Here is a 21,539-nt window from a genome sequence, read left to right on the forward strand (position 1 = left end):
AATGAGAACCTTTTGGTGAAACCCGTTAGTCCAGGAGTTAAAACAAATTATCTGCCAAAATTACGATGTAAAACTGAAGAAAACAACAGATAACCTGACTGAAATTTTGAAAAACTACAGAGAGATTGTGACTGGGGAGAAATGGTTAGGGAAATTTTCTTATTGAAACAGCAGATCAGGAGGCCTCGTGCTATTAACCAAAATCTCTGTTAAATTCTAATCATAGGCCAGGCGCGGTAGCTCATGCCTGTAGTCTCAACACTCTGGGAGGCGGAGGCAGGTAGATTGCCTGAGCTCAGGAGTTCGAGACCAGCCTGGGCAACATGATGAAACCCCATCTCTACTAAAAATACAAAAAATTAGCCGGGTGTGGTGGCATGTGCCTGTGGTCCCAGCTACTTGGGAGGCTGAAGCAGGAGAATCACTTGAACCTGGGAGGCAGGGGTTGCAGTGAGTCAAGATTGCACCATTGTACTCCAGCCTGGGGAACAGAGCAAGATTCTGTCTCAAAAAAAAAAAAAAAAAAAAAAAAAAAAAAAAAAAAATCCAACCAGAAAATATCTTTTCTTGATGTTAAAAGATCTAAGCAGTCTCCTCTAACACCTCACATCCTGGACACGGGAGCACTGCCCTGGCTGGCTGTCAGGTGCTCCCACCAGCATTGTTCAGGAAGTGAGGGGGTGCAGTTGAGGATTGCCAGGCAGGAGATGGGGTGGTGGAGAGAAGGATGTAACAGTCTAAATAAAGTCCATTTTCACTGCTGAAGCTTCAGCCAGATGGAATGTAAGAGACGGGTGGGGAGACTCAGCAAGGCCTCCGCGTTCCGATCTTTCTCAGCCTCTCTGTGTATTTCCTCCTCCTGGGCATAGGGTTGGCCCCTCTACAATGAGGGTCTTAATTTCTTTATTGCCAGTTCTTACACAGAAAAGCAGGGGAAGGCTAGAGTCATATTTTTAGGCTTTATGGCTGGCCTTGAAGCAAAGGGGCTCTGGTTTTTATGACTCACCCTGGAGAAGAGGAATTCTAGTTTCTACGGCTTCCGTCAGGGGAGCATGAGGGGTGAGACGCAGGAGGGCAGGGGAAGGCTGGGGGAAGCCTCGGCTTCTGAGGCTGCACTTCCGGCTTTCTGAGGCCCATGATGGCCACATCTTTGTGTCTGCTCTTATTGTCTGTTGGGATGTTATTCTGCTTCCGAGGATCTTTTCCTTACAATAGTTCTGTATGGGATTTGACCTGGATAATTTCTGTTGCTTATCTTGATGTGAAATTAATTTGCCTGGGCCTTTAGGTTGTGCCTGGGTTTCGGAGGGCTCTTCTGCCTTGGCAGGGCTCCCCCTCCTGATGTTTTTGGTAATGCCCAAAAGTAGCACGGCTTCCTGTCTTGAGTTTCCCAGTGTCTTTTTCTCAAACCCTCTTCCATCCAGATCAGGAGACAGAAAACCAGTTCTGGGCCACCACCAGTTTTGTGTAGGCTGTGAGCTAAAAACCTTTTTTTTTTACATTTTTAAATGGTTGAAACAAAGAAACAAAAGAAAACTATTTTGTTACACATGAAAATTACATACAATTCAAACTTCGGTGTTCATAAATATTTATTAGCACACAGCCATGCCCATTCATTTGCATGTTATCTGTGACTGCTTTTACCCTGTAACCACAGGGCTGAGTAGAAGCAGCAAGACTGTCTGGCCTTCAAAGCCTAAGATATTTACTATCGGGTCCTTGATAGAGACATGTGCCGACCTGGTGATGACCTTCTTTTTCTCTTGTCTCTGTTGTGCCTGTCTTGATTGACTTTGATTCTACTCTCAGAATTTCTCCTCGGGGTAGGGCCCCGGCCTGGACTGGCACTCAGATGGGCAAGTTTGGAGAGTTTTCGGGAGACAGCTCCAGACACTTGGGCCCTTCCTGCTGTGGCCCCTTTGATGTCACATGTGATTGCATTGGACAAAACCCAGGCACTTTCCTCTAATTGGTCTTGCTGGGCTTCCAGGTAATACAGAGTGAAAGATGGACAATAACCCTCAACTGTGTGGGATTCTACTGTTCCCAGGCCAGGCTGTTGCCGCCGGGAGCTTCCTTCTTCCACCCCTGCAGATGCTGGAACCACATGGGGCTTGTGGCTGGCGGTGGTTCGGCCCTACCTGCTACAGTTTGGGGCTCGTAAGGCTCTCTTAGCTTGGGTTTGCTACCCAGGCCATCTATTCTTATGTGGGGATCTGAAAGTGTTTTGAAACAACATGAAATTCTAAGTTTAAAAAACTTTTTCTGTAAGTTCTGCGTGCCTCCTTGTCAATTCGATCTTACTACTCTTCTTCCTTTCTCATGGTTTTATGTTCCTTTATTTCTTTTAACGTGTATCATCCGTATCTGAAGACGCCAACATCCGAAGTCTTAGTCTGTCTTGTCCTCCTGTTCATTTTTCCTAATGACTGTCTTGATGATTTATTTAGAAGTTTGTGTGTGTGTGTGTGTGTGTGTGTGGGTGTGTGTGTCTGGGCATGCGCACACATTCAAATTGACGGTCACTATATTGGTGAGAATCACCAGAAGGTCAGGTTGAGGGACATTCTTCCTGGAAGATGTGTGTCTGCTTCTTCCAGGTGTCTAAGGATGTTGCTGACAAAGGATGTTGTTTCGTGTTTGCCTTCCTTCTTCTTAACTTTCCTCCTGGGAGTCTAACCCTTCCAGAGTGTCAGCTTTATCAGGTTGGTCTCCATTCCAACCCCCCTGTCCTCATCCACCATCATCACACACATACATGAATGCACATATACACACACGCACACACAGACACACACATCCAGATGCACACACACCCTGTGCGTACACAATGTTCAGTCACAGGAACGTTCCCCAGCTTCCGCGTCAACCCGCTTCTCCACCTTATCCCCAGTTGTTAGAGTTCTCCACCTTTTTTTAAAGAATTTATCCATGATTGCCAAGGCAATTCTCTGTCAGTCACTCTGCATTTTCAAGTGTCCATTATAATGCTCATTATACTGCTGGAAACCTAAGTCACTGATTTACTTTCTGGGATAACACAGTGGCTCAGTTTAGAAGTCTGACGATTACATGCCAGGAGGTTTAATATGCCAAAAATGTGGTTATAAAATGGCGGGCTTTGCCTTTAATTGGCCCTCCCACACTTCTCTGTTGGACGCCTTTAGCAACAAGACCTTGGCCTGTTTATGTCCACAGAGGGCAGGCTCTGGGCTGGCTGAAGCTCCGAGCGCTTTTTCCCTTTAGCTGAAAGAGCTGGTTCCTGTGAGGATGTGGATGCTCCCAAGACTGCTGACACTTTATGCCTGAGCCCGAGACTCATCCAGCTCAGCCCTGCCCCGCTGCTCCTCCTGCATAGCCACTCAGGCAACAAGTCCTGTGAATTTCATCTCCAAAGCACCTCTCTAATCCACCTCCTCCTTTCCATCTCTGTGAGCACTGCATTCAGCACCTGAACAGTTCTTGTCTGGAAAATTTCGAGAGCCTCTCTTAACTAGCCAACGCTTATATCTGACCGGTGTCCCCTCAGCATGCCCTCCCGCTGGAAGCTCCAGCAATTCTGAAGCCCCCAGACCTCCCCTCACCCCCAGGACTATACACGGGCCTCTCCCTTGGTCTCTGTTCCTCTCTCAAGTCCTAGACTTCCTTTGAAACCTACGTTGGAGAGCCAGGCATGATGGCATGCACCTGTAGTTCCAGCCACTCAGGAGGCTGAGGCAGGAGGATCGCTTGAGTCCAGGAGCTCGGGGCTGCCGTGAACTACGATCGTGCCTCTGAATAGCCACTGCACTCCAGCCTGGGCAACATAGTGAGACCCCAGCTAAAAAAACAAAACTCACCTAACTTAGATGTCAGTTTCTTCTGGAAGCACTTCCCAGGCTCTTTTCCTTTCCGTTTAAAACCAACCACCCTTTCTCAAAGTTGTCTCTCTCCCCTGGTCTGCAGTGAACTTATCACATGGTGTTGTCATTTGTTTTCCAAACCCACCTGCCTTCCAGGCTGTCAGCTCCCCTAGATGGGTGCTCCGTCTTAGTTACTTCTGGCCCTTGGAGCCTGTACGGTCCTTGATAGAAAAGAGGTGCCCAATAAACTTCTTAGGAATTTTGGCTATTTCTGTTTGGTGTGACTCCAACTCCAGCACTTGTTGGGAGGTGACTGCAGGCGGGAAGAGGGCAGCACGAGCCCTGTGGATCCAGGGTGGGCAGACCAGGTGGAGATGAGACCTTCAGCAGAGGAAGGTGCCAAGTCATTGCTTTGAACAGTAACGTGGAAAAGATCCTCATTGCTTAAAAACAGGATCCTTTTGTCTCAGGTGACAGACTAAGTTCAGTGGGTCCATCAACATTAGGGACCATGGGGGTCATTTTCCCAACCTTTTTGCTCCTTTCTTGAAGAAGTTAAACCCCTAAACTCCTCAAGCTCAGCTATGTTATGTGCTAAAGCCTAATATGGGCTCAAAGGATCTTACAAAGTAGCCCCCGAAACTAATAAATCTTTAAAAAGGGGTGGTGTGAGAATCGCTCAAGAAAAGCCAAATGCCAAGGAGTTAAAAATAGCAGAATTCCTCTGTAAGTCTCTAACTGCTACGCCACTGCCTCCTCTGGGCTCTGCGGCCACAGGATGAGGTGACAGTCTTTCATCACCCCTAGAAAAGGAGGCCAGTCTCGAGCCCTCTACCTCCTGCTGTGCCCTCAGCACTGTCTCCACACAGCATCCCCAGTTCTGTTTTTGGAACAAACCTTGTGGCATCGTGTGAGTCACAGCCCCGCAGCCCCGACCACCACAGCATCACACACTCAGGACAAACAGTCCTTTTCTTTCCTGTGACCAGTTCCCAGTAAGTTCATGGTCGGATTTCTCACTGGTGGCTGAGTACATTATCTGGCTGATAGCTGGGTCCTGGTGCCAGCTTTGAGGTCTGGCAGTGTCTTCCTTCCCCGCTCTCCCAGGGCCCCTGGGGCAGCCGTGGGCCGACAGGGCTGCACTGCTGCCCCTCGTTCTCATCTCGCTGTTGACAGACGATGGCCCAGAGATCCCCAGGATGGCGTACCTCTCCTGGAGCCCTCACTGCTCACCATTGGCTGCGGTTTCAGTGGCTGGCTCACAGGAGAGAATACTGAATTAGCTTTTTCAGTAAATTGTTTCTCTGGAATATTAAAGGTGGAACAACTATGTGTTCCCATAGATAAGGTGTGAATCCAAACATTTAAAAAACTGAAACCAGATTAATGAAATTGACAGCTCCCGCCAGTATCTTAGAACTCTAGGTGGAGCTTAGTCCTTGGAAGGTCCTGAGGCTTTGGGAAAATATTAATGCCTAGACTGGGAACTCATACCAAAAAAAAAAAAAAAAAAAAGATAGTTTAGCCTGAAGAATATTTGTATGGACTTGTGTAGTGTCAGGTCAATAATTCTAATTATTATCTCTGCTAAAAGGCTAAAAATTAGAGGGATAAAAGTAGATATTGTCTTCCTGGCACAAACATTTATAGCTTTAAATAAAGTAGTAGAAGAATTAGAATTAAGAACATGGAACATAGCAGTTTAATTAAAACCACAGATAACGTTAAAATAGGCAAATTCTAGCCTGACATTATGGTCAATTAAGTATTTGTCAAACAGACACAATGACTATAAGTAAAAATATCCTCCATTCTTTCCCCATTGTTAGAATTGTTTGGAGCCAGGCCTGTTGGCTATGCATTCCTTAATCTGAGCTGGGGGTTCCTACCAGTCAGTGTCGGATCCGTGTCTTTGCATTGGCATAACTCGCTGAATACTGCAAACCGAGATGCCTTTGCTTTTTCCTCCTTTCAGAAGGGCATCAAGCCCCTGGCCGTCATCCTGTGCTCTCAGGCACCAGATAGGGATTATTGTGAATATTGCTATTTGAGGAAAGCATAGCTCTGAGAAGACAAATGCCTCCTCCGAGGTCTCAGGCTGGGTGCCACTGAGAATGCATGATCAGTGCATCCTTCTTGGATTGTGAGGCAATCAGGGGCCGGTGTTGGCAGCAAAGTAAGGTTTCCTCAAAGATGTTCTAATCTGAAAATCTGTGAATATGTTTCCTTTCACGGCCAAGGAGGATTCAGGTGGTAGGCGGAAAACATACTAATCAGCTGACTTTAAAACAAAGAAGTCTTCCTGGATTATTCTGGGGAGCCTAAGGTAATCAATGTAATCACAAAGTTTCCTAATTAGGGAAGAGGGAGTGGAAGTAGAAACCCTTTCATTATTTCCAGTGTCTATAGTTTTCTAGAGAATGCCAGTTTCTATAGGATGCAATGCTACCTCCTTTCTCAAAGGTTCATTCTAGAAGTTGATCTGTTATATTTGTTGAGGGACTTGAAATTTGAGGTAGGAACAATAGCCAAGATGAACAACAGATAACTAACCTGGAGCGGGAACAGATCACGACGAGGGCTCAGCGGCACCTCGGACCTCAATGGGACTCAGCATCTCGTTGATGGTTCTGCTTGCAGACATCCTTCACCTCCTTGGTTACATGTGTTCCTAGGTACTTCATTCTGTGGTTACTGGAAATGGGACTGCGTTCTTGATTTGGCGCTCAGCTTGAATGTTATTGTGTTTGGAAATTCTGATTTTCGTGCATGGATTTTCTATGCACGAAACTTTACTAAAGTCGTTTATTGGTTCCAGGAACCTTCTGGCAGAGTCTTCAGGGTTTTCTAGATATAGAATCATATCAGCAGTGAAGAGAGACAGTTTGACTTCTTTTCCTGTTTAGATGCCTTTTATGGCTTATTCTTGCCTGATCACTCTGGCTAGGACTTCCTAGCATTTCATTTGTTTAGAAGATGACAGACACATCGGTGTTTCTTATTTCTTTATTTGAGATGGAGAGTTGCTCTGTCACTCAGGCTGGAGTGCAGTGGAGCAATCTTGATTCATTGCAACCTCGGCTCACTGTAACCTCTGTCTAAGGGGTTCAAGCAATTCTCCTGCCTCGGCCTCCTGAGGAGCTGGGACCACAGGTGCCTGCCCCACACCCACCTAATTTTTGTGTTTTTAGTAAAGATGGGGTTTCACCATGTTGGCCAGGCTGGTCTCGAACTCCTGACCTCAAGCGATCTGTCCACCTCAGCTTCCCAAAGTGCTGGGATTACAGGCGTGGGCCATCATGCCTGGCTCGGGAACTGAAGATTAAAGCAACAGTGAGGTACGACTACACCCCTATTAGCGTGGCCAAAACCCAGCCACAAATAGGTGTTTCTATGAATCAGCCCCAGCTGCCAATTTCCTCTGGAGAGCGGCAAGCAGAAAGTGGCCAGTGGACATTGTGATCCCTTGCTGGTGATGCTCTGCTTACCATACAGCAGGCTTGCAGAAGCAAGACACTCAGATGATACCAGTTATCCTATATAATACCCCCATACCTGTCTTCTTTCATTGCTTTGTGAGAGGAATCTCAGCTAGATAAAAGTCACCTTAATAACTGATGAACGTCCTTCCTACCTAGTAGATAATGTATTAATGAAGATCTTCGAGTCTAAGCCAAGAAACTTTCAGAGTTCTCTAGTTGTTCTCAGTAATAAAACAATGTCAAGGAATTTCCATTCTTCATTTGGCAGTACAGTGTTCTAACGTCAAAGGTTCCGAGACCTTTCAATTCTGATCACTACTAAGATACAAAAACTAGCATTCTATAGAAAAGGCCCAATGGATCAGCTGAGGTCAGGCATTTGAGACAAGCCTGGCTAACACAGCAAAACCCCTCCTCTACTAAAAATACAAAAATCATCACGGTGTGGTGGTGCATGCATGCCCATAATCCCAGCTACCTGAGAGGCTGAAGCAGAAGAATTGCTTGAACCTAGGAGGTAGAGGTTGCCATGAATTGAGATCGTGCTGTTGTACTCCAGCCTGGACAACAGAGCAAGACTCTGCCTCAAAAAAAAAAAAGGAAAGAAGAAAGAAAGAAAGAAAGAAAGAAAAAGGAAGCAAGGAAGAAAGAAAGGAAAGAAAGAAAGGGAAAGAAAGAAAAAAAGAAAAGAAAAAGAAAAAGAAAAACAAAAGGTCTGAAAAGGAGGACCAGGCAGCTAAAGCTTCTCTGAACAAATTCAGTCATCAGAAAGTCACCTGGGACTCCATATAAGAACCACCACACGTGGCAACCATGATATCCAAAGTCATCTCGTATACATCAGTTCCTTCCCTTCACAGTTTTGTTTCTCATGTGAATGTCCAAAGACAGTGTTGTGATCTGTGTGCACTCACCGCCCACGCCAGTGAGGTCACTGTGGCAGCAGGTAGTTTTCAGAGGCACAGACCTTGTGCTGGGTGATGGAATCTAGAAAGAGAGGGAAAAGCAATTTAGCATTCAGAATAGCCGACCACACAGGAAAGTGAAAACCTGTTTGTATAGACATGAAACTGTATTTAAAAACAAATGGTCAAGAGCTGGGTTGTCCATCTGCGCCCCGTCCGTACAGCACACATGGCTTTTTAAATTAACATGGAATAAAAGTCAGTACGATGAAACATTCAGTTCTGAGTCAGACTGGAGCTCAAGGGCTTGGTAGCCACATGTCCCATTAGAGGCAGGACACAGGTGACGTACCCACTGTGGTAGGACGTTCAGTGGGCAGGGTGGGAAGCTTGCCAGTCTGTGATGTAGGAGCCGAGAATCCTAATCTTAGCTTACCACTTCCAATACTCTCAGCATAAGGCAGAGGAGACATAAATACATACATGAGTTTTAATTGTGACACCAATGGTGAGAGCTGGGCCATGCTATCCTATCTACCCAGCATAGGTACTTTGTATGAAATACAGCTTTGTATGAATAACCAGCTTCAAACTGATGGGACTTTAGAGCTCACCTATTGGATGATAAGGTAGATTAAATTAATCAATTACAATTAAAGAATCACAATTATTGTGTGATTATATAATTATAATTACAGAGTTATATTTGAAGGAACTTAAGGAGTCACACCAAGGAATGCTGGAAGGTGGAAAGCTATCCTGGTGGTGTGGTACAAAAAAGAAAAAAAATGGGTTTATTCTACAAGTATTTTTAAAATGGAAAAAAAATGACTTATCTTAGTTACAACTTAAAACTGTTGTCTTCTCAATACAAACATGCTTCTACTCAGGAGGTCTGGGCCAGTGAGGGACTCTCAGATGAATTTCAAAAGGGAGGAACACTATTATTTCTGATATTTGTATATATAAGATAGCCTGTATACGTATGAAATGATATAGTTAACAACGTTGTATATAATTATAACAATTTATTATTCATATCAGGCATACTGCTTACTTCTCTCCACAACAGCGAAGCAGGTATTATTATGATTTATGCTTTTTTCTCTTCTTGAGATAGGGTCTTTCTCTGTCACCCAGGTTGGAGTGCATTGCTGCAAACATAGCTCACTGCAGCGTCAGTCTCCCGGACTCAGGCGCTCCTCCAGCCTCAGCTTCCCAGGTAGCTGCGACTACAGGTGTGCATCACCACACGTAGTTAATTTTTGGATCTTTCGTAGAGCCAGGGTCTCACTTTGTTGCCAGGCTGGTCTTGAAATCCCTGGCTAAAGCAGTCCCCCTGCCTCAGTCTTCCAAAGTGCTGGGATCACAGGCATAAGCCACCACACCTGGCTTGACTTTTCTTACACAAACTTTTGCCATGAATAAGTTTCAGTTTCTCATGTATTCAAATTATATCAATACTTTATTTTACTGTATCTGGCTTTTGAGTTGTAGGTAAGTGGAGAGCTTTTCCCAACACTCAGGTTATAAAGTCATTCAGCTTCATTTTATATGTTCTTCCAGGTTTTAAAAACTCTAAGAATTCAATTTTTAAACTTAATTTTCTGGCTAGATGTCAGTTTTGAAAAATCAGAAAAAAACTACAGAAAAAGGCTGGGTGTGGTGGCTCACACCTATAATTTTAGCACTTTGGAAGGCCAAGGTGGGTGGATCATGAGGTCAGGAGCTCGAGACCAGCCTGGCCAATATGGTGAAACCCCATCACTACTAAAAATACAAAAATTAGCCAGGCGTGGTGGTGTGCACCTGTAGTCTCAACTACTTGGGAGGCTGAGGCACAAGAATCGCTTGAACCCAGGAGGTGGAGGCTGCAGTGAGCCAAGATCATGCCACTGCACTCCAACCTGGGAAACAGAGCAAGAGACTTGGTCTAAAAAAAAAAAAAAAAAAAAAAAAAAAAACTGCTGAAAAAATGATGCTCTCTCCTAATTAATCTAAAAATTCAATACAATCCCAAAGTTTCAAACTTTTAAAAAAGAAAGGACATGCTTATTCTAAAGTTTATAGGAAAAAAACACATAGGAAGATGATGTTTAAAAAGAAATAATGAGAAAAAATCTGACATACCAGATATTATAGCAGTAGAGTTTAGCACAGAATAGACAAACAGATCAATGGATGAGAATAACCAGAAACACACCCATATAGGTGGGAATTTAAGAGATCCCTCACAGGGGGCATTGTAAGTCAGTGGTCGATAAATGAGTTATTAAAAATGGGGCCAGGGGCTGTGGCTCATGCCTGTAATCCTAGCACTTTGGGAGGCCAAGGTGGGTGGATCACGAGGTCAGGAATTGAAGACCAGCCTGACCAACACGGTAAAATCCCGTCTCTACTAAAAATACAAAAGTTAGCTGGGTATGTGGCATGTGCTTGTAATGTTAGCTACTCAGGAGGCTGAGGGAGGAGAATCGCTTGACCCCAAGATGTGGAAGTTGCAGTGAGCCGAGATCATGCCACTGCCCTCTAGTCTGGGCAAGAGGGAGTGGGACTCTGTCTAAAAAAAAAAAAAAAAAAAAAGACTTGGTCCCCTCACATTATATAGTAAGTGAAATGCAGATGAATTAAAGCGCTAAATATGTTTTTAAAATTTTAAATAGGAGAATACAAGATTATTTTTAAAGTTCAGAGGGTGAGGAAGACGTTTTCCAAGCAAAACCACTAAGTGTAGGTGCCATGGAGGAAAAGAGGTATTTAATTTTATAAAAAATCATAGTTAAACATTAAAAACTTGGTAATACTTAGTATACCATAAGCACAGTTAAAGAGACAGAATGTTATAACATTTACAACAGAAGTTTAATGTCCATATTATGTAAGCATTGCTGTAAAACAATGTAAAAAAGATCAATAACCCAATTTCAAATCAGGCAAGGGATCAGGACAGGCAATTCATGAATGATAAATCCCCTATCTAAGATACGTATACTCATTAGTAATGTAATAATCAAGAAATTACAAATTAATGAGATCTATTTTTTTTAAACTCATCAGATCACCCAACATTAAAAATATGGGTTATGCCCAGTATCGGACATAGGAATTTATAGAACATAAGAAACAGGACTTTATATACTTCAGTAATAGCGTAAACTGGTATAGCCTTGTGTATCAGAATTTAAGTACACATATCCTAGGGCACAGTAATTCCACTGCTTTGAATCTATTTTACAGAAATCTTCACGTGCCTGGGCTTGGACTAGAATAATTATAGCTCAAGAAAATCTCTTAAAATTTAAATTCACATTGGTCCCATTAGAAAACACACAAATACATGCATATGCACATGCGCGCACGCGCACACACACACACACACACACACACACCTAAAATAGTAGAAGCCAGCCATGTTGCAGAGTTCATGCCTGTAGTGCCAGCTACTTGGGAGGCTGAGGTGGGAGGACTGCTTGAGCCCAGGAGTTTGAGGCCAGCCTGGGTAACATAGTGACATCCTCTTTCCAAAATAAATAAATAAATACAATAGCAGAACAATAAAAATAACAGAAAGCACATAAATTAATTACAGTCCCTCCTGATAGTTAAAAAGAATGAAGTCGCTGTATATGTGTTAAACTTTCGAAAGGATCTTTTAAGCATAGGTTTAAAAAAAAAAAAAACAACTCATGAAATAATGTGTGATTCCCCAATTTATATAAAAACAAACCCAAAACAATATCTATGTTTATAAACATTTATTTCTATGTAAATATGCTTTTATTTTTTAAGAGACAGGATCTTGATCCATTGCCCAGAATTGAGTGCAGTGGTATGAACATGGCTCGCTGCAGACACGAATTTCTGGGCTCAAGTGATCCTCCCACCTTGGCGTCCTGGGTAGCTACTCAGATGGACTGAGTAGTCCGGCTAATTTTCAATTTTTTTTTTTTTATAGGGACAAGGTCTTTCTATGTTGCTAAGGCTGGTCTCAAACTCCTGGCATCAAGCAATCCACTCACCTTGGCCTCCCAAAGTGTAAAGATTATAGGTATGAGTCACTGCACCTGACCATAACATGTTTACACTTAAATATGCTTTTTTATTTTTATTTTATTATTATTATTTTTTTTTTTTTTGAGGAGGAGTTTCGCTCTTGTTACCCAGGCTGGAGTGCAATGGCACGATCTCAGCTCACCGCAACCTCCACCTCCTGGGTTCAGGCAATTCTCCTGCCTCAGCCTCCTGAGTAGCTGGGATTACAGGCACACATTACCATTCCCAGCTAATTTTTTGTATTTTTAGTAGAGACGGGGTTTCACCATGTTGACCAGGATGGTCTCGATCTCTTGACCTTGTGATCCACCCGCCTCGGCCTCCCAAAGTGCTGGGATTACAGGCTTGAGCCACCGCGCCCGGCTTAAACATGCTTTCAAAAGAAATCTGCAGATACACTTCTATCTTTATTGTAGTTACTTTAAGGAAGTTTTGTAAGACCGGGGGATCCTGTATACTTCTCTACTGTTTGACTTCTTTGACTATGAAATCAAATATCACTCCATCCACCCATCAACCCATCCATCCATCCACCCACCCACCCACCCACTCACCCATCCATCAATCCACCCACTCACCCATCCATCCACCCACCCAGCCACCCACCCACTCACCCATCCATCCATCGACATATGTATCTTTCCATTCATGCATTTATCATGGTGGGGATAAAGGCTGCCTGAAGTATTGATCTTTAAACAGAGACAAGATAGAGCAGAAGCCTAAATGTAACCTCACAATGAAGTCTGCGTCTTACACCTCTCATGGCCTGCTCCAGGACTGTGCTGCCTGAGGAATTACACTGGACTCTGGAGCAGTGGCACTGAGGTGGGCACGGGGCTGTGACAGTGTGTGTGGTTAGCACTCTGGGGGGTCTGAAGCACATCTGACCACTGAACAAGGCTTGACAGCTCCAGGGTCATGTGAGGGAGCCCCTCACAGCCCCATGTTCCTAACTGTAAGCACACACAGGAAAAATGATTTCTATCCAAGTTCATTTGGCATCTGAAAATCGCCACATCCCCACATTCCAATGTCACTTGACAGGAATAATCCTCAAATACCCGATAAAACATGGCCATAGGACAGATGTTAGAATGAGGCCAGTCCTGGCTGGTAGAGAGAGAGAGAGGAATAGTAAGTTGAACTGCCCTTAAGCAGCTCCCTGAAATTTAAATTAAAAAAAAAAAAGTTGTTTTTTTCTTTCTTTTTTAAACAACATTATTTAGCAGGTCGTGGCATGCATTTATGCACAAGCTAAGGTTACTAGCCATGCCTCTGTGTGGTCTTATGGTTAGGATACAGAATCAACATGGTGCCAGAATTAATTCTTTACAGTATGGTGGGCAAGTCATTTTATTTAACTAAAAATGTGAATGCCAGCATCCGAGTGTGGTTAATGGTATCATGTGCAGAAGTTCAAGAGCGCACGGGACCCCATGGCGAGCTTTATCTTCACTTATCAAAATAAGTAAGCATGTTGGGGCTGGGGGATCTGGCCAGATCTCCACTTGGGTAAAGAATCACCAGCTCCCTCGCTGTGGGATGGTGGTCACCCAGCCTCTGTTGCACAGCGGTCCCGTAGGTGTCGCTTCTGAAGACTGAATAAACCTCCATTCTTCTGTGTTTGTCCTCGGGTCCGGCTTCCAGATGCCTCACTCTGGAAGCTCAGAACTCAAAACTAGATGCCACCTTCGATTCTTCTTTCTCTAACATGCCACATCCCATCTATCAACAAGTGCAACTGGCTCTGACAATTTCACAACACCTCCATCGATATTTCCCTGGTCCTAACCCCCATCACGAATCACCTGAACCACTGCAAAGGTCCGAGATTGCTTTCTCTGCTTCCATTAAAACACACGTGGCAGTGCTGTGAGAGGCCAAGTCGGGAGGATCCCTCCAGCCCAGGAGTTTGAAATCAGCCTGGGCAAAAATGGGATACTCTGTATCCACAAAAACAAAAACAAACGCAGAGTAAACAAACCGAAAACAAACCGATATCAGAGCCTATTCCTCCCACTTGAAAGCCTTCTGTGACTTCCATTTAATCTTAGAACAAAACCCAAACTTCTTGCTGTTGTCTGTTGAGGTGTCAATGGTCTGGAGCGGTCCAGGCTGAAGCTGCCTGCTTCTCCAGCTTCATTCCCTATCACTCTGTCTTCTCTCCCTTCATTTCAGCCACGCTAAGCTTACAGCTTCTCCTGCTCTCTCAGCCCTTACCTTTCCAGGAAGGGCCAGTCCCACAGACCTGCAAGAGTCCATCCTTCTTTTCGTCACCTGGGCCTTAGCTCAGATGTCACTCATCTGCAAGGGGCCTGTCTCACCGCCACTCTCCATTCTCACCCTGTTTCCTCCATTGCACTAACCACTGTAAGGATGTTTAAAGAAATTTTTGCCTGGCTTCTCCCTTAAATGTTAAGTCCCACAGGGGCAAAATCTGTACATTTCTGTCAATTGCTGTACCTGCAGTGCCTAGAAAATGCTCGATATATGACAAGAGCTTAGGAAATGTCTACCGAGTGGATGAATTGATGACCTGATACCACGGGGTCGTTTGAAGAAAATAGCTCAGTCTAATAATACGGCGGTTCCCAACATATTTTTTTCTGCTCTGATATTTGACTGGAGACATTCACACAGCTGATACTTCTCCAGGACATCCTAAGAATGTGTCACAGACAAGAAAGTCTGCCATTTATGCGTGACTCCTGGCACACCAACTTCTGTTTCCTATCCAGGAAATGTGTAAAAGGATATTACAGGTGGTGTGGACCTTATCCAAAGTGCTTGAGACCAGAAGTGTTTTGAATTCGACGTTTTTGGGAGCATTTTTGGAACGTACAATGAGATACCTTCAAGACAGAACCAGAGTCTAAAACCAAAATTCATTTACGTTTCATCTGCATCGTTTACAGATAGCCTAAAGGTAATTTTATACAACATTTTATTTTGTGCATAGGCTGGTGTAAAGCTGGGTGTGACGGCACGACTGTAGTCCCAGCTATTTGGGAGGCTGAGGTGGGAGGATTGCTTGAGGACAGGAGTTAGAGGCTGCAATGAGCTATGATCACAGCACTGTATACCAGCCTGGGCAACAGAGCAAAACCCTGTTTCAAAAAATAAACAAACAAAGAAATCTTGTGCATGAAACAAAGTCTGTGTACATCGAACCATGAGAAAGTGGAGGTGGCACTATCTCAGCCCCTACTCCCACGTGGACAATCAGTGTTTGTGTAGCATCACCCTCATTTCTAACTCTGAATTTTGTTTGTTCTTCTTTTTTTAAGACAGAGTCTTGTCTCACTCTGTCACCCAGGCTGGAGTGCAGTGGTGCAATCTTGGCTCACTGCAACCTCTGCCTCCCGGGTTCAAGCAATTCTTCTGCCTCTGCCTCCCAAGTAGCTGGAATTACAAGTGTGTGCCATCATGCTCAACTAATTTTAGTAAAGATGGGGTTTTTCCATGTTGGCCAGGCTGGTGTTGAACTCCTGGCCTCAAGCGATCTGCCTGCCTTGGCCTCTCCAAGTGCTGGGATTATAGGCATGAGCCACCTTGTCTGGCCCTGAGTCTGAATTTATATGCTACCAACAAGCAATCATTTCCTTACACATATTCACACTAAGTATACTTAACAGTAAAAAATATGACATGCTACTAACACAGTGAAGAATCATGTGCTCAGGGGAGCTATGCAGCCAGCAGCATCAGCAGAAGACCTGGATCAGCCGTTCAGCAACAAACAGCAACAATAACCAACAGCAGGCTTCTGGTCTCCCAACCATGCCGTGCTTTGATGAAAAGGTTACGGGACACTGTATTTTACCTTCTAGGTGAGAAGGAACATCAGAAGCAGTTGCAGGCCTGGGAAGTGGGTCCTCTGGGGACAAGGAGGCATTCTGCTGGGTGGCTTTTTAGTAGTATCCGCCCCACTAACAATGGGCTTAGAATTTTTAATGGTATCCGCCTCATTAACAATGGTCTTAGAACCAACAGCTGCTTTCTGTTGGTTCAGTGTACACAAACTTTGTTTCATACAAAAAATATTTATTTAGTTTTATGTTTATTTTTTGGAGACAGGGCCTCGCTATTTCCCAGGCTGGTGTGCAGTGGCATGATCACGGTTCACTGCAGCCTCTACCTCCTGGGCTCGAGCAAGCCTCTCACCTCAGCCTCACACACAGCTGGGACTACAGACACATGCCACCATGCCTGGCTAATTTTGTTTTCTTCATTTTTGTCTCTCTTTGATTTTATAGGCTGACATAATTTCTTGGTCTGTTGTGAATGCACACTGCTCTAGGCCTCAACCCATCACAGGTGTGTTCCACGCCGTCCATGGGTGCTCTTTCTGTGGGTTAATGTCATCTTCACCGTTGGTACCATCATGATCACCTTGATTCAGAACTACTCTGGCTATTTCTCCATGAGTCAATGAAACGAACAACTGGAGCCTGATTATCAGTGTTAAAATGACATTATTGTCTGCTTCTTCCAGATGACTGATGAACTCTGAAGGTATATTTTTTCTAAACATAAAGAGGACAGATATCCTTTTCTTCTCACTTGACAAGCTGAATCCTTCTAAGTCACCATCTTGTTCAGCATCATCACTGAACATAGCCAGAGGCCAGAGGTCATGCCATGCGTGCCCAGCTGTGTCTTTAGTCACGATGTTCCAAGCATTGGCAACAGCGTAGATGGCATCCTTCACGCTAAACTCCCCAAAACCTTCCACACCCACACCTCTGTTCACTGCTGCGAGCATGCAACTCAAGAAAGTGTTTTATAGTTACTTTTCATTGATCTAAAGATACCCTGGTTACACGGCTGAACTACTGAAGTCACATTTGCGGGAAAGTGCACAGCATAAATATTATCTTTGATGAGAATTTCAGCTGGAGGATGAGCAGAACAGTAGTCAAGGCATAAGGAAATCTTGCTGTCATCATCTGGTCCAACTCGTCTGTGGCAAGCATGAGATGCCTGATATGAAATGCTTGTAAAACCGATCAGAAAAGACATCCCTGGTGACCCACACCTTTTTGTTTTGTTATATATATAATACACACACACACACACACACACACACACACACACACACACATTATACTTTAAGTTCTGGTGTACATGTGCAGATTGTGCAGGTTTCTTACATAGGTACACGTATGCCATGGTGGTGGTTTGCTGCGTCCACTGCCCCATCATCTACATTAGGTATTTCTCCTAATACTATCCCTCTCCAAGCCCCCAACCCCCTGCTATTCCTCCCCTAGCCCCCCACCCGCTCCCAGGCCACATGCACATGTATGTTTATTGCGGCACTGACCCACACCTTTTTGTTAGCATAATGATGGACTGGTAAGAAATTTACTCCTTGAAAACATCAAGGACACAAGCTTCTGCCCATCAGAGCAAGTTCACACTTCCGCGTGCCTGCTGCATTTGTGCAGCACTGCCCAGTCATTCTGTCTTTGGCATCCTTAACTCCTGCAGGGGCTGACCCATCGGGTGTAGTCAGCATCTTTCTGGGGCAATAGCACCCAAATGGTCATGTCTCATCACCAGTACAGACTTGTTCTGGTGTCAGATTTTCATCAGCGATGATCTTGGCAAACTCGTCCATGAGTTTCAATGCTGCCTTGTGATCTGCAGATGCTTTCAAACTTGAATGCTGTGCCATTTCCTAATTTTCTTCAATCAGCCTGTTGAATATTCACAGTTGCCTTCAATTTTCAGTTCATAGGGATAGATCTTCACTTGTTTCATGATCGGCTACCACTGAGTGGCATGTGTTCACTGTGATGCCTTCGGATCCAGTTTTTCAATACATGATCGATGTCTTCATTTTTAGCTTTACGTGGAGTTTTTCTATTTTTCATTAACTTTTGTTCATCACATTCAGCATAGAACTTCAAAAGTGTATCCACCTGTCTCTTCAGGTTATACAGGGTGGTCATTTCAACCCCATACTCTTGTGTGAGATGTTTCACACTTAAACTGCTCTTCGGTTCCGCAAACAACTTGACTCTGTGTGCTACTGATAAACAAATTCTTCCTCTTTTTCTTATCACTGCTACACATCGGGGGATCTGCAGGCCTTTTTGATATTTTCAATAATATTTTTACATGACACAGCAGAGAACAAGCAAAAAACCACAGCGAGTGATGCATGGAGTTCTTGGCCCCATGTGAGATATCACGGGGAATCAGCGGTAGGTACATCCAGCCAGTACACGTGCCATTTTATGACGCTTTGTGGGCATGCCTGTGCGGGGGAATTTGGGTGTGCATGGAAAAGGGGGCTGGGTGGGTCTTGTTTTTCCCTTGGGGGCACTGAATCAGTTGTGTTGTGCACCTGTGCTTTGACTATGACCTGTCACATGAGGTCAGGTGTGGAATTTTCCACTTGCGTTGACAGGTTGGCACTCAAAAAGTTTAGGATATTGGAGCATTTCAGATTTAAAATTAGGAATGTTCAACCTGTATTACAGGGCTAGCCTTGAAACCACTATTATTCACTATGTTTTCTATTACATTTTGTAACTGTTTATCATTGGGTAGACAAATGCGAATGATTTCAGTGAGTGGATCTTATAAAGAGTAATCTTGCTGAATGAGTTGTAACAGTTTCTTAAATCTCTTTGATGTTTCTACATAGACAACTGTATCACATGCAAATAAAATGTGTCCCTTCCTATATTATTCTCATACTTTTTTTCTTATTTTATTCCCTTGACTAGGAACAGAACACTGTTGAAGAGTAACAGCATTCATGTGTGTCTTGTACCTGATTTAAGCCTTAAACTAAGGTTTTCATCATTCAATATTTGCTGTACTTTTTTACAGATAACCTTCATAGTTAAGAAAGTTATCTACTCCTGGTTTCTAAAGAATTTTTTTTTTTAATCATTACTAGGCGTTGAATCTTCTTTACTACTTTTTAACACTTCTAAGAAAATTAATGGGTTAGAAAAGAGAAGACTTAATGCTATTCATTTATCCTTTCATTCTTAGGTTAAACCACACTTGGTTATGTGTGTGTTTTAAAAACACACTGCTAAATTTGACTTGAAATATTTTATTTCAGATTTTATGTACTTGTTTACAAATGAGTTTTTTAAACTAGTATTAGGTCAAGATAATGCTAGCTTTCTAAAATGAGGTGAATAGCTTTCTTTTTTTTTTCCCCTGCAAAACTTTATTATGTTTGGTAAAACTTACTACTAAACTATCTGTGGAGGGTGTCTTTAAAAGTTTGATAGGCATAACATAAAATTTACCATATTAGCTATTTTTAAGTGTCCCCTTCACTGGCATGAAGTACATTCACAATGCTGAGCAGCTGTTATTACTATGATTATCAATTTCTAGAATGTTCTCAGTGTCCAAAACTGAATCTTTGTAGCCATTAAACAATAATTCTCCACTCCCTTTTTGCCTACTCCATCCTTGGTCACTCAACTACACTTTGTCTCTGTGACTTTGTCTATTCTAAGTTCCTCTTGTAAGTGTAGTCATAGGATATTTGTCCTTTTGTTTCTGGCTTATTTCATTTAACATGTTTTCAAAGTTCATCCATGCTGTTGCATGTATCAGAATCACCTTCCTTTTCAAGGCTGAATAATATTCCATTGTATGGACAGACCACATTTTGTTTATTATGCATCCACTGTTGAACACTTGGTCTTCTGCCTTTTGGCTAATGTGAACAATGCTGCTATAAATGTGGATGTACAAGTAGTCTTTTGAGATCCTGCTTTCCATTTTTTTGAAAAGGAATTGTTGGATCATATGGTAATTCCATTTTTCATTTTTTGATGAACTGCCACACTGTTTTCCAATGTGACTACAATATCTTACCTTCTCCACACTACAAGAGGACACAAGGGTTCCAATTTTCCACATCTTTACCAACACCTGTTATTTTCTGTTTTGTTTCTTGTTTTGTTTTTTAATAGTAGCCATCATAATGGGTATGAGGTGCTAAGGTGCTATCTCATTGTGGTTTTGATTTGCATTTTCCTAATGCTTACCAATGTTGATCATCTTTTCATGTGCCTGTTGGACATTTATATCATCTTTTTTGAAGAAACGTTCAAGTTATTTGCTCATTTGGTTTTTTGTTGTTGAGTTACAGGAGTTCTTTATATATTCTGAAGATTAAACCCTATTATTTGCAAATATTTTCTCCTATTCCATAGATTTCTTTTCACTCTGTTGACTGTATCCTTTGATGCACTCAAGTCTTTAATTTGGACGTAGTCCATTTATCAATTTTTACTTAATTGCCTCTCTTGTGACTTGCATGAGCCATGCCCACCTCTTTTCTTGCCCGTCTTGCATGTTCTGTGAGACAGGGATGAGGATCAGTCCTTCAGGTATGACCTAGCCAGGCTAGAACCAATAATGTCTGGTCTGCTCCCTGCAGCTTAAGAAAGGGAACTGGGAGATGCGTTGCCACCACATGCCACAGAACTTGCCTGCAAACTTGATGGTCTATCAGGCGTTGGCCTGGATGCTGTATGCACTTGGTGGTTGTTCAGAGCACCTGCAACATTGCTTCAGCCAGCTTCTGCCTGGTTTTAGTGGTTTCTGTGGTGGATGAGAGTGGAGAGTTTCTGCCATTTTCCTCCCATTCCCCTGTGCAGGTGCCTTTTTAGTGGTTGGTGAGAGGAATACTTTTGATTGCCTATTTGACTTTAAAAAATTTTTTTTTCTTTTTTTTTTTGTTGACACATAATTGATATACTTTTTTTTTTTCTTTGAGACAGTTTTGCTCTTGTTGCCAAGGCTGGAGTGCAATGGCACAATCTCGGCTCACTGCACTCTCTGCCTCCTGGGTTCAAGCTGTTCTTCTGCCTCAGCCTCCCAAGTAGCTGGGATCACAGGCATATATCACAGTGTCTGGCTAATTTTGTATTGTGAGTAGAAACAGGGTTTTGCCATGTTGGTCAGGGTGGTCTCTAATTCCTGACCTCAAGTAAACCGCCGGCTTCAGCCTCCCAAAGTGCTAGGATTACAGGTGTGAGCCGCTGCACCCAGCTGATGCACATATTTTACCTATTTAATTTTTTTAAGGCTTAAACTTGTTTCGATTTTCTATGTCTTGAATCAATTTTGGTAACATTTTTCTCAAAAATTATCCATCTTACCTGTTTTCAAATGTATTGGTATTAAATTGTTCATCAGGCTCTCTCATGATTTTAAAATATCCGTACTACAGCTGCGTATAGCTCCAATTTCATTCTTAG

General features: G+C 43.2%; 1 protein-coding gene across 5 annotated transcripts in view; it reads right to left on the reverse strand.

The window, feature by feature from the left end:
* The window catches only part of MCPH1 (microcephalin 1), a 312,577-nt gene that overhangs the window by 51,509 nt on the left and 239,529 nt on the right, over positions 1–21,539 (reverse strand). The window contains exons 14-15 of one of the 5 annotated variants that reach the window (XR_012513047.1): positions 6,399–8,314; positions 554–4,226 (exon numbers count right to left, since the gene is read on the reverse strand). Coding sequence is in view for 1 of the 5 variants with exons in the window: in NM_001279990.1 (NP_001266919.1) it covers positions 8,259–8,314 (56 nt within the window). In the remaining 4 variants the exon portion in view is untranslated. 5 annotated transcript variants of the gene reach the window in all.

Source organism: Saimiri boliviensis, chromosome 13 (assembly GCF_048565385.1).
Source record: "Saimiri boliviensis isolate mSaiBol1 chromosome 13, mSaiBol1.pri, whole genome shotgun sequence".
Taxonomy (NCBI): Eukaryota; Metazoa; Chordata; class Mammalia; order Primates; family Cebidae; genus Saimiri; species Saimiri boliviensis.